The sequence below is a fragment of the Betta splendens genome, chromosome 15, assembly GCF_900634795.4.
Source record: "Betta splendens chromosome 15, fBetSpl5.4, whole genome shotgun sequence".
NCBI classification, from domain to species: Eukaryota; Metazoa; Chordata; class Actinopteri; order Anabantiformes; family Osphronemidae; genus Betta; species Betta splendens.
In genome coordinates this window covers 801975-815247 of record NC_040895.2, presented here as the reverse complement: position 1 = coordinate 815247, position 13273 = coordinate 801975, and the positions used below count along the sequence as shown (strand labels likewise).

The 13273-nt window shown below is 46.8% G+C and overlaps 1 protein-coding gene across 5 annotated transcripts in view; it reads left to right on the top strand.

Annotated features, from left to right (window-relative positions):
• The window catches only part of LOC114870480 (sodium/potassium/calcium exchanger 3-like), an 82053-nt gene that overhangs the window by 36829 nt on the left and 31951 nt on the right, over positions 1-13273 (top strand). For all 5 annotated transcript variants that reach the window (XM_029175128.3, XM_029175127.3, XM_029175131.3 and 2 more), the window contains 9 exons: positions 2190-2264; positions 2350-2434; positions 2851-2954; positions 3121-3195; positions 3282-3307; positions 3396-3449; positions 3570-3697; positions 3886-4046; positions 9829-10066. In XM_029175128.3, the coding sequence (XP_029030961.1) occupies positions 2190-2264; positions 2350-2434; positions 2851-2954; positions 3121-3195; positions 3282-3307; positions 3396-3449; positions 3570-3697; positions 3886-4046; positions 9829-10066 (946 nt within the window). The remainder of the gene's footprint in view (positions 1-2189; positions 2265-2349; positions 2435-2850; positions 2955-3120; positions 3196-3281; positions 3308-3395; positions 3450-3569; positions 3698-3885; positions 4047-9828; positions 10067-13273) is intronic.

Here is a 13273-nt window from a genome sequence, read left to right as displayed (position 1 = left end):
AAGACCATCAGTAAAGCTGGGATTTTCTTGACTGGACAATATACTGGCTGACATTGTTTCTGTCAGAACGTCAAGGCGGCGGACCCACATGCACGGCACGGACAGGCTGGGGTATAAGTAGCAATAGGAATTTATTCCAACTCAGTGTCGATCTCAGGCAGGGTCATAAACGGACAGTTCATACAGCGTATACAGGAGCAGGCAGAATCGGTGTCAGGAACAGGCAAGGTTCGTACACGAGAAACTGCTTTACAATACCAGGTAGTCAGGCATAGAATCGTGGTCAGGCAGGCAGACAAGGTCGGTAACAGGCAAGAGCAGAAGACCAGGGCAGACAAGGCAGGCAGGGACTAGGCAGGCTCGGAATCAGAGGTCAAAAACAAAATTCACAGTGCACGACGGGTCTAGGTCAAAGAACGCTGAAAGTGGTGATAACACGCAACACGAGCAAACAATCTGGCGAGGTGCTGGTGTGAGAGGTAAGGACTAAATACTGGTGTTGATTTACTAATTGCAAACAGGTGTGGATGATGACCGGTGGAAACGGGGACAGCTGTGACATCGGTAAACAGGAAGTAAAGCAAGAACAGAAACAGAAACCGGGAGTGCTACCAAAATAAAACAGGAAATGAAAACTGGAACCAAAACATGACATGGGTGACAAACTGAGTCCTTACAAAATAAAAACAGACCAGGAACAGGATCGTGACAGTGTCATTGGTCAAATACATTCAATTAAAACCACATCTAATATATCGTGTGTTATGTTTAATGGGGGAACGTAAGAAGACCTGCAGCGTTTTTATGCAAACAATTTACCATTTTGTTTATTATTGTACAGGCAAAAATGTCAGTTATAAACGGTGCTTTTACATTGTCACAGTGTCATCTTTGACCAGGATCTCTGTTTTACATCATACATTAAACAAATCTCCAGAACCGCCTACTTCCATCTTAGACATATAGCTAAAATCAGAGGCATACTCTCAGAGAAACTGATCCATGCATTTGTTACCTCTAGGCTGGACTACTGTCACTCCTTACTCATAGGATGTCCTAACAGCTCCTTAAAAAGCCTACAGCTTATTCAAATTGCTGCAGCCAGAGTTATGACAGGACTTAGAGAGATCACATTTCTCCTACAGTACATTAGCTTCTCTGCACTGTAAAATGTAGGATAGAATTTAAAATTCTCCTACTCACATACAAAGTACTCAATGATAAAGCTCCTTCTTATCTTAAAGACCTCATAGTTCCTTATGCTCCCAACAGAATGCTTCGTTCTCAGAGCGCTGGACTACTTGTGGTTCCTAGAGTCTTTAAATGTAGAACGGGAGGCAGAGTTTTTAGCTACCAAGCTCCTCTCCTCTGGAACCAGCTCCCTCTTCAGGTTCGAGAAGCTGACACACTCTCCACCTTTAAGATTAGGCTTAAAACCTTCCTTTTGATAAAGCTTATAGTTAGAGGTGGTTCAGGTCACTGGCAATGATTGTTAGTCACAGGAACCATCTCTTAGTTAAGCTGCAATAGACATAGACTGCTGGGGGACTTAATTTATACACTGAGCTCCTCTGTTTCCTTCTACCTCTTCTGTCCCATAACCTCCCATCATTGTCCCATGTTTAACTAACCTTGTCTCTTTCTCTCCAGTAGTTGTGCTTCTCTCCCGCTCTCTCTCTCTCTCTCTCTCTCTCTCTCTCTCTCTCTCTCTCTCTCTCTCCTCCACTCTGTCCTCACCTACAGGTATCATAGGACTCAAAGTTTGGTGTCTGTGATGGGCAGATGCGGATCCAACCATCCTGCCTGTGTCCAGTCCCTGGTCCAACCATCCTGCCTGTGCTCTGTTGTTGCTTGTTGTTGTTGCTGTGCTTTTCTCTCTCACTATCCTCTCACCCCAACCGGTTGAGGCAGATTCTGCTGCTTGGTTCTGCTGGAGGTTTCTTCCTCGTTAGAGAGGGAGTTTTTCCTCTCCACTGTTGCTGTCAAATTAAATGCTTGCTGTATGTGGGATTTGTTGGGTTTAGTTGTGTGAGGTCTTAAACCTTACTTTGTAGAGTACCTTGAGATAACTTTGTTGTCATTTGGCGCTATATACATAAATTGAATTGAATTGAATTGTTTGTCTCTATTAAATCCTGTGTGAAAACAACACACAGTATTAAAGCTGTGTGTTGTTTTCCTCCCTGCAGGCAGTCTATATGTTCTACGCCCTGGCTTTGGTTTGTGACGACTATTTTGTTCCCTCACTAGAAATGATATGCGAGGTAAGATAAGACTAAGGTATTTCTGTGCTTCTACTAAGCTTACATCACGTAACTGAGGTTAATCTCTCTATTCACTTTCTATCAGCATCTACATCTGAGCGAGGATGTTGCCGGGGCAACCTTTATGGCAGCAGGCAGTTCAGCTCCCGAACTGTTCACTTCTGTCATTGGTAAGAAACACAAACAGAGGTACAGTGTAGGTTTAGTTTGGTGTTATTAGTGATATTCTTTCAGACATCAAAGTAAATGTTGTGCATGCTCACTTTATTTATATTACTACTATTTCTGTTTTCAGTCTTGTGGCTTCTACTGTATATTAATGCTTCTGTTTTAGTGTCTGGCACCAATCAGGTGTTGTTCCAACTGACATTCAACAAATCTGTGCATGACAGAATAGGAACATTACGTGTGCAAGAGGAGCTGGTTCTGGTTCTGCTGTCATATTATTGTATATGTATTAGCTCATACTTGTGCTCACCCTGTCTCCCCACAAAAACACTGTTCAAATCACTAAAATGTCAGATGTCAAATAGAACCTGACATCTGTTTACACATGACCATGACTTTCTGTGCCTTTTGGTCACAGGAGTGTTCATCACAAAGGGGGATGTTGGCATCGGGACCATCGTGGGCTCAGCTGTGTTTAACATCCTCTGTATCATTGGGGTGTGTGGAATATTTGCTGTACAGGTACTGTATTTACCTTCATAGCAATGAGTCTGAATGAGAGAATAAGTGTTGGGCAAAAATTTGATAACAAGTTACATAAGCTTTAGACACACATGTAGCACCTGGTAGTAGCTTTGCATCAGAACCCTTCAATGTGAGTTGCTTTGTGTTTGTGTCTCTCTCCCAGACAATCCATCTCTCCTGTTGGCCTCTGCTCAGAGACTCTGTGTATTATACCCTGTCCATCTCTGCCCTCATAGTGGTAAGGAACAGCCGTAGCTGGACTAACAATACTACTGTATAAACTCATTCAATGTTGGGGTTTCACTGTTCATTCTCTTTTTTTAGTTCATATATGATGAAAAGGTGGTTTGGTAAGTTCATAAAGAAAAGATGCTTTCAACATCAGTAATTTAACAACACGCAGAACCTACAGTTTACACTTGTTCAATTCATTTCAAGGTGGGAAGCGCTCACATTAATTCTGATGTATTTCGTTTACATTCTGATTATGAAGTGAGTATGAATAAGCCCCAGATTTTGAAGACATTTATCAATAGACACTTGAAACTTGTTTAAGATCGTCAGGTAAAGACTAGACCTGTATGAACATTTCCATGTCAAATTCTGTTTCAGGTTAAATTCCCATGTTGTTCATTTTCTGGAGCAACGGAAGAAGAGCTCTTGCAGTTTGAAAAAGGGAGCAGCCAGTAACATAGAGTTAGATGATGGCTGTGATGCTACAGCGGTTTTGCTGAAGAGAGGTAAACTTTAGTATATTTGACTGGTGCTGCAAAATGATGGTTAACTCACCTACAGTTCAAACCTGCCAAACACATTTCAATTCCCTTATTGAATAATTGTGTTAATAAAAATAAAAAAGATGTAATAAAGTGTGGAATAAATAAAAAGATGTAATAAAGTGTGGGTTCAATTTACTGTGTGTCTACAGCGACCCATGACAGGAAGCCCTCGGTGCTGATGGTGGATGAGCTCCTGTTGGCCTACCCCCACCAGCTCTCCTTCTCTGAGGCTGGCCTAAGAATCATGATCACCAGCCATTTCTCCCCCAGAACCCGCCTCACCATGGCCTCTAGAATGCTCATCAACGAGGTAAACACTTACCCAGGTCATCTGGTTCAGCGTTGAGGCCACAGTCAACAAACTGTTCTGGGATAAACAAAAGATTACACCATCAATCAGTGGCTTGTTTATGTACATCATTTCTAAAATTAAAATCCTCTCAAATAAGGCGGTAGGTAGAGGCACAAAAGTGGACAGTCGTCGTCATTGACACATAGTGTTTATAGTATTGACATCGAGCGAAATAGCATGCAGGGCATACAGCATATTTATGGATGGCACATGGATGGTTGATGAGGTATTGCACATATTTTGATGATATGGATGATATTCTTTACAACAACAATGAATGTGTACACCGTGTAGGTGTAGGAACATATACTGTGTCAGGGCAGTGCTGTATTGTACATTCTGATGGCTGGAGGACCTGCGTTAGGGCTCCCTCTTGCACTGTGGGTGTAACAGTCTGATGATGATGGTAATGATGATGATGATGATGACGATGATGAAGGAGCTGGTCAGAGCCTCTATACTGTAGAGTCTACAGTGTGGTACAGGGGGTGGGAAGGGTTATCTGTATCCGTATCCGTATCCGTATCCGTATCCGTATCGCGTTGTTTGGAAAATATTGAATCAGCCTTTTTAGTTATACCTTAAATAAAACCTGCACCTCCCGTTCCAGGTCTGGAAATAGCGGTAGCTGGAACCCATAATGGCACTGGAAGGGCGTCAGTTCGATGGTAGCACACGGCAGGGTGTTGTGTGCATACTCTACTCATATCAGTTGCTGGGACCACGAGGTGGGGTTTCTGGATGAGAGCAGCCGGAGACCCGTCTCCAGCTGCTGATTGACCCTCTCTGTCTGGACATTGGTTTCACGGTGGACTCACAGTGGCCCCCAGCAAGGCACAGAATTCCCGCCAGAAGTGTGAGACAAACTGGCAAACCGTTCGACCACTCCCTGGATGGCCGCTGAAGGAGGAGATGTGCACCCAATGAGAGACCTCTCCACGCAGACCTGGAGGGACGAACAGACGGTTAGGAGGACACGCTGGGAGCCTTGGATGAATCGTCGATAGAAATTGGCAAACCCCAAGAAGCGCTGGACGTCCTGTTAACTTCGAGGTGTGGGCCAGGTCTCAACAGCTTGTGTCTTGGCCGGGTCCATCTGGATCTGCTTCTGTGATATGACGAAACCGAGGAATGATACCGTTGTGAACTCGCATGGAACTCGCATTTCTCAGCCGGATCTGTACCAGATGTTAGGCATTTCGAAGGCTTCCCCATCTTGGTGAAGATTCGGGCCTCCGATAACCCCTCAAACGCTGATGCCAACAAGGGGAGCGGGTAGGAGAAGAAAAACTCAGCTCCTGCCGGGGAGGATGAGGGACGGATCAAACCGACTGCCAGAGAACTCTCCAGATATTCTTTCATTGCTGCCCTCTCCTTCAGCGGGAGTTGAAAAAGCCTGCCTTTAGGAGGCGTAGCGCTCGGCTTCAGGTTTATGGCGCAGTCGCGGGGTCAGTGAGGTGGGAGTGACATGGCACGTAATCTCCTCTGAATGAGAGTCTGGAAACATCAAAACTACCGGAGCGGTGTGATGAGTGATGCTCCAGAGTGGACGGCCATCTAACGCCGCAGTCTGCCATGGTACTGCCAAAGGCTATGTGGGCACCCCCAACCGCTTCGCCAACGCACCGTCCATTAGGCTGGCATCTGTACCTGAATCGATCGGCACGGCCTGTTCGATGGACCGACGGCCGAACTGCAGCGTGACGAGCGGGAGCGAGCGAGCAGAGGCATTTTCAAACACAGCTCGGCTCACCATTAGCCTCCTGTTGCAGGCGAGGGTCAAACTAAACTCGGAACAGTATACTACTGTTACAACCGAGGGTCAAACTAAACTGAACGGTATTCTAAAACACGCTCCCTGAGCAGGGAGACAGGCTACAATGGCCTACAAACTGAACTGGGAGGGAGGACCCAAATACACGAACCACAGACAGGACTGATAATAAATGATTTAATAAATAAATAAAACTAAATAAATAAAACATACAGACAGAGGACAATACGAACTAAGGACGAACTAACACATACAGTATAACTTACAGGTAAACTAAAGATCACTGCAGAGCAGGAAACTAAATTACCATCCTAAAACACAAAACATGCAAACTGTATCTAAGCTCAAAACCTAAATAGCACAAAACTAACAGAAGTACTCACTGGTCCACTGAAGATCACTGCTGAGCAGGAAACTAAATAAACCATACTAAGAACACCAAACATGCAAACAACAGTGCCCAACACAATCAGTGAACAAACACACAAACCTGGACAGAGCATGAGAGCACTGTAACACGTAACACGTAATGCACCAACAAAGACTGTGCACAAACTGAGACCTTAAATACAAGACAAGACAGGTGAACCCAATCAAACTAATACAGGAAACAAGACAGAAACAAGGACACAAAACCAAAAGGGTGAAACCAGGCTGCCCCTGGTGGCGTGGAAGCTGAGTCACAACACCTCCGGCTTAATGGCGAGCCTGCCCTTTTAGCGGACAGCCTGCCGCGAAGTGGCCGGGCTGGCCGCAGTACAAGCACAATCCCAGGCTCCGTCGTCTTCTCTTTTCTTTGCCAGTCAATCGGGCGCGACCCAGCTGCATCGGCTCCTCCGCTGACAGCTGCGGCCCCGCAAGCGGAAACGGTTGCGGTGCGGAGCTCCGACGTCCGCTCATGGGATTCCGTGCGTTGTGTTCCCACTTGCGGCACGCCTCTCGATTGGGCTTCTTCCGCCTCCCAGTTCGGCCAGCTGCTCCTGTTCGCTGCTCCACAGTCGCCGGTTGATGCGGATGGCCAGCTTTATCAGCGCGTCTAACTCCCTCGGGTGCTCTCTTGCTGCTAAGCAGTCCATCACATGGCAGAGAAGACCTCGAATGAAAACATCCCCCAGCGCGGTGGCGTCCCAGCCTGCCTCCGCCGCTAACATGCGGAACTTGAGGGCATACTTGGAAGTGCTCCGGTGCCCCTGTCAGATGTTTACCAGTCTCTGAGCAGCCTCTCGCCTCACCTCCTGGAAAATCTGCTTGAGTGCTGTAGAGAAGCTGTCAAACATACTCAAACACACAGACTTAGCTGCCGCCCAGACCTCGGCAGCTCCCAAAAGGTGGGAAATCGCGTACGCCACCTTGGATCGCTCCGTCAGGAACCGCGGTGCGTACAGCTCAAAATGAATTTCACACTGGGTGAGGAACGTCCTGCAGTCACCTGATTCACCGGAGAAGCGTTGCGGTGCTCCCAAGCTGACGTCCGGCGCGGGGGGTGGGGGTGGGGTGGCTGACGACGTTCGGTGGAGCAGACGCCACCGGCTCCGGCGCCGCTACTGGTGGAGTCGAGGTCACATGGATCTCCGCCAGACTCTTGACCAGCTGAGTGAGCTCCGACATGGAGCTCTCTTGCCGCGCAGCACAGCGGGTCAAATCGTCGGCGTCGGTCTTTCTCTCCAGTTCCTTAAGACGCTGCTCCTGAGCCTGGAGAGTGGAGCGCACAGACTCTGTGCCAGCTGAGTCTATCTCTGGCCAGATTGTTCTTTCAGGCGGGCGGATGAATAGGACCCACATGCACGGCACAGGAAACCAAGAGGTAGGTTGGATCGGGTTTTAATGGACTTACAGGTTTCCAGGGAAACAGAGTTTACACTGGAAAGCAAGCAAGGTGGCAAGCAGGAGCAGACAAGATCAGTAGTCAAAAAACAGGCAAGGTCAGGATAGCAACGGCAACGGTAACAAAGGGCTAGGCTGAGACAAGGTCAAACAGGCAAGGTCTGGCAACAAGGTCTATGCACAAGAATCGCTGGAAAGAGGACATGCATCACTACAATCTGCCGGAGGTCTGAGGTTAGTACTGGTGGTTGAATACCTGAACTAATTGTCTATTGCACACAGGTGATGTAAAACCGACCGGAAGTAAAACTAGCACATGACATGGGAGGTCAACAAAACAACGGAAGTAGTGCAGGAAATGACAATAATGAGAATGTCCACACTAAAAATATGACAAGGATGAGGCAAACATGGTCAAAACAGGCATGAGTCAAAACTATAGACTTACATTGAGTTGGCTGGAAGACTGACAAATCGGGTGCTTGACAATAACTAACTGGCAAACGGAACAGGTGAGTACTGGAGTTTAAATGCTGGAAACTAATTACTGAGTGGAGACAGCTGACAAACATGTGACCAAAAAACCAAAACCAACCCGCATAGAACACCAACAGGGCGGGCGGAGGGCAGACTGGAAGAGGGCACAACAAGAACCCCCCTCAAAACTCACGCTAGAAACCGAAAGACAAAGGAAACCCCACAAGATAACAAAAATGATCCAGAGTCAAATAAGAAAAAAAAGTCCAAATACTCCTTGGGGCTGAGCAGCAAACTCAGTGCCCAAGGGCTGAACTAGTGTCCAAGGGGGCCGACGTCTAAACAAGACGCCTCCAATGGCCTCCAGGCGGGCGATGCTCCAGGTGGACGAGGGGTAGAGGCGGCCGGTGACGGCAGACACCGGCGGGAGCCAGCCTGCACCCCCAGAACCCGCTGAAGTGGTCCCCTTGGGAAAAGGCATGGAGGTGAACACTGCCTCTTCTGGGCCGACAGGGACTGAGATGGCCTCTTCTGAGCCGACAGGGGAAAAGAGTCGAGACCTGGTTTGGCTGAGCGGCAAAGGAGCTTGACGGGGCAAAAGCCGGACTTGACTGGCCCGGAGCTGGGCTTGACCGGGCAGCAACAGAGGTCGAGGAACCTGTGGTGCCTGTAGACTGGAGCACAGGGTGCGGACCGGAGCACAGGGACGGATGCAGGCTGGAGCACAGGGACGGATGCAGACTGGAGCACAGAGGCTGATCCGCTTGGATCAGCCTCTGTGCTGATCCAAGCGGATCAGCACAGAGCTACAAGCTCTGTGCTGATTATGTGGAGCTACAAGCGAGAATCCGCTTGTAGCTCCACATAATTCCAGGCCTCATATAGCGCAGGAACCCTGAGGACTGGGCTGTTGCCTCCTGGAGGAGATGTTGTCTGGCGTCTGAATCGGTGGTGGTACTGGCTGTATCCAGGAAGTGCGCCAGGAGAAACACAACTGGGAGTGAGCATTGGCGACAGATCAGAAACGCCTGCGATGAAGGTGCGGGTGTCGTCTGGGCAACAGGAGGAGTCCTTTGCTGGGGGTTGGGGAACCTCGGTCGTGGAAACTGGCCCCTCCGAGGCGTGAGTGTCAGACCTCGGATTCCGCCGACGTGTTCTAGGGCATCGACAAGCCGGCAAAGCGGCAACAGGAACATGGGCGTGAACCAGCGAAGCGGTGGCAGGAATTTCAGCTGGCGGAGCGGCGACAGGAGCTACGCTGGTGGGAGAACGTGCCGCTGACATAGAGACAAATCCGGTGTGTAACGGAGGAAAAAGAACTGAGGCTTGCACTGAAAGAGGACGGGAACCAGCATCTTGGCCGACACGGACCGCCGGGTGAGCTCCAGCTCCTTGCGTACCGCTCTCAAGCTGTCCAGTAGTGCATTAGAGGCTTCAAATAAACGCTGCGCCACCTGGTGGTTAAAACTATCCTGTTCTTTTTCAGCCCGCTGTAGGATTAAAGATCTTTAGTCAGTAACTAAACGTGCACTGTGGCAGTACTGCAGTAAAAACGCTAGTCACTTTGAACTGCTACCACTGTACTTGGCTCTGTACTGTGTTCTTGTGTATTTACATATGCATACATGGATGTGTGTCACGTCTGTTTCGCTATTGTTTGTCCAGAGGCAGCGTTTCGTCAGCACTCAGTCTTTGCCCAACGGGGACTCAGATGTTCCAGTGAAGTGTGAAAGCAGATGGGGCATAGAAAACGGGCTGTCTGCAGCAGAGCGGGGTGTCACTGTCCAACAAAGCGACCGAGAGGCTGACGAGACAGAAAATGAAGACAATGACAACAATGAGAACGACGAAGAGGAGGAAGAGGAGAATGGACATGGACTCTTTGTACCTTTCCAATGCCCAGGTATCTGAAGATAGTACTGAAGTCAAATCAGGATTTAATATTGTTTTTACTATATGATATGTTGAGATATGTTTGTTTTAAAAAAAGCACTACAAAATTCCAAATGTAACTTTGGAAAATGGCCTAAATTATCCAGGACAGATGAATTCAGCAGGTGGGACTCCATTATGATTAAATTAGTGCCACACACAATAGAGAGAGGACTTTTCATTAAATTAAATTTTGACAACTCTAGGTCAAAGTTCACCTGCACCATCACCTGCCACCTTTTACCATTTAGGTCAAAGGTCACCTGCACCTTCACCCTGAACTCTAAGGTCATAGGTTACCATCCAGTGTCAAGTGTCAGCAATGTCAAGGGTCATCTGCACTCTAACCCTGAATGTCAAAGGTCCACCATGTCAAAGGTGAGCTGCCCCTTCACCCTCTCAGGTTATAGACTGTCCTTCCATGGCAAAGGGTGGTGCAATCATCAGAGTACACTAGTTATGTGAAACACCCATTACCCTCTGCCTCCTCACGCGTATGGCTTTATAAAGACATAGCTATGAGGGTTTCTGAGGGATCAGAGACCAGTTCAGCATCCTTATCAGCTCAAAGAAGGCAAAGCTTTTTCCCACGACACCGTAATGATGCCTGTCATAACGAATGATTGGAGCGTTCTACGCGGCATAATAGCTGGATATCTAAGATAGCTCTTTGAACGAATAAACGGGGACAAATCCAATGAGGAAGATGAGCCCGTTGACAAGAAGAGGAGCGATGGCCAGGATGCGGAGGAGCAGTGATTGAGCTACATTATGGGTGTATTCGACATGGAGGAACCTAAGCCCAAAATACTCAAGTTTGTCTGGCATAAACAGCTGGCTGGTCGTAGCTCACTTCAACACAGAAAGCGACATTTTCCGGCAGGTCATCAGCATGTCATGCAGAGAGTGGTTGGAAATATCACAATTTACGATTACAACAAGTTTCTGTGCAACGGCTGCCAGATGTTGCATCCCAGACAGTTGCAGCGCACCTGTCTTTTTGGAATCCCCATGTACTTTCTGGGAAGATATTATGAGGCTCTGCAGAAGCGGGTTTTGACCAGCAGCTTCCACATTGCAGCAAAGAGGTTGCTTGAGAAATATAACATACACGTGCCGGAAAAGAGGGTGATACAATTCGGAGAAGAGGTTCTGCTCAGCCTAAAAGATTCAGAGAATGACATGGAGGTTTTGGGGAATATATAAGATGAAGTGGTGGGAGGCTTTATTTCAAAAACCAACCGACAAGACCTTCAAGAGGCTGTTCATTTGTGAGAGGAGCACCGTAGTAATAGCACCTAGTATAGTTTGTAGATCATTTAATTTATTCATTTATTCGTTTGGTGTACTTATTCTAGTTGCATTATTTTGTTTAGTCACAAGTATTGTAATCACATTTGTATGCATTTATTCGTTTTGTATATTGTTTTATAAACAATGTAACCACATAATTTATTATTTAAAAAATAATAATTTGTGAACTTACAAAATACGGCTGAAGTGAATGAATGAAAACATATAATGAAGTAAAAAGGTCAAGGTGTGTTCAGAGCAGTGTTATAAACAGCGACGGTTATAAATTTCTGCTGACGGTTATTGATGTATTCTCTAAAAAAGCGTACCTTAGGCCTATTAAAAATAAGGGTGCAAAAGAGGTGAAAGCCGCTTTTGAGTCTGTTCTTGGCGAGAGCGGAATACCTATCCTAGAATCAGAATCAGAGTTTAATGGCCAAGTTTTCACAGGAAAACCAAGGAATTGTACTGTACTTGGTCTGACGCCATCTTTGTTCCCTCACAGAAAATTAACACAATTGACTACAATTTTAAATATAGTTTTGAAAAACAAATAATAAACAATAAAAAAACTGTCTTACTATGTGACATTCAACGTGGTTGAAAGTGGTTATTGCACAAATATTGTTAAATTGCACTGAGTCATTGCTGTATGTATCCTGTAGAGTTCAGCTCAGACACAGCCTGGGGGAAGAAGCTGTCTCTATGTCTGGTGGTTCTGGTGGCTATGGCTCTGTGACGCCTGCCAGAGGGGAGGAACAGTTTGTGTGCAGGGTGCACACACCCTGCGCATGTTTCTGGCCCGGTACAGGTGTTCAATAGACGGAAGCTCAGGCCTGATGATATTTTCTGCTGACCGAACCACCCTCTGCAGTTTGTGTCTGTCCTGCTTGGTGGCTAAACCAAACCACACAGTGCTGGAGGTGCAGAGAACAGACTGGATAATGGCCGTGTAGAAGATGGTCAGCACCTCTTGGGGCAGGTTGAACTTCCTGAGTTGTCTCAAGAAGTACAACCTCTGGTCGGACTTTTTGTGTGACAGTGTCAGTGTGGGGGGACCACTTCAGGTCCTGGCAGATTGTGGACCCTAGGAACCTGAATGAGTCCACGGTAGATACTGTGTTATTGTGGATGGGGGGGGGCAGGCGGTTCTTACTAAAGTCCATCGTCATCTCCACAGTCTTGAGCGTGTTGAGCTCCAGCTGGTTCTGACTGCACCACTGGACCAGCTGCTCCACCTCCTGTCTGTGTGGAGCTTAAATGTCTTAAAATGTCTAATCAGATCCAAGATGTGCCGACAGCCAAGAGCCAACATCACCTGCCAACATCACCTGCGGATCAAGGCCTGGCAGTTGCATCGTGTCTCTGCACCGATAAAAACACAACTTAATATCCCAGTGCTACAATTAATCTACTTGGATGCGGATTCCACTGCTGACTGTGTGTATTTGTTGTGATCAGTTTTGGGTTACATACGTTCAGAGGAGCTGGAAACTAGCTTCAGGATGAGGAACCAGAAAAAACAGCTGGAACAAAACAATCAAATGAGCACAGAGTAAGTAATATAGTCAATCTTTTATTGTTTTTAGCTTGTGCTGTGAAGTTTGAGTAAGTATGAGCTGCTGCTTGTCGTGTTTTTGACTGTTAAAAGTAGCACTAGCTCATGTTGCTAATGTTAGCTTGTGCAGCCACTCTAATACTAATAAAATAATTAATTTCATCCTTTTGTAGGTTAAATGCGACCAGAGAGTCTTGGAAGGGACAACGCTCTTGTTTTTCCAGCCACTAACAACAGATGAAGTAAAAGAAGAGGGTTTGGGCTAAATGAAGAATCTGTGGCTTTTTAACAACTGTCTGCTTTGATTCAAAATAAAAAGCTGCTAAA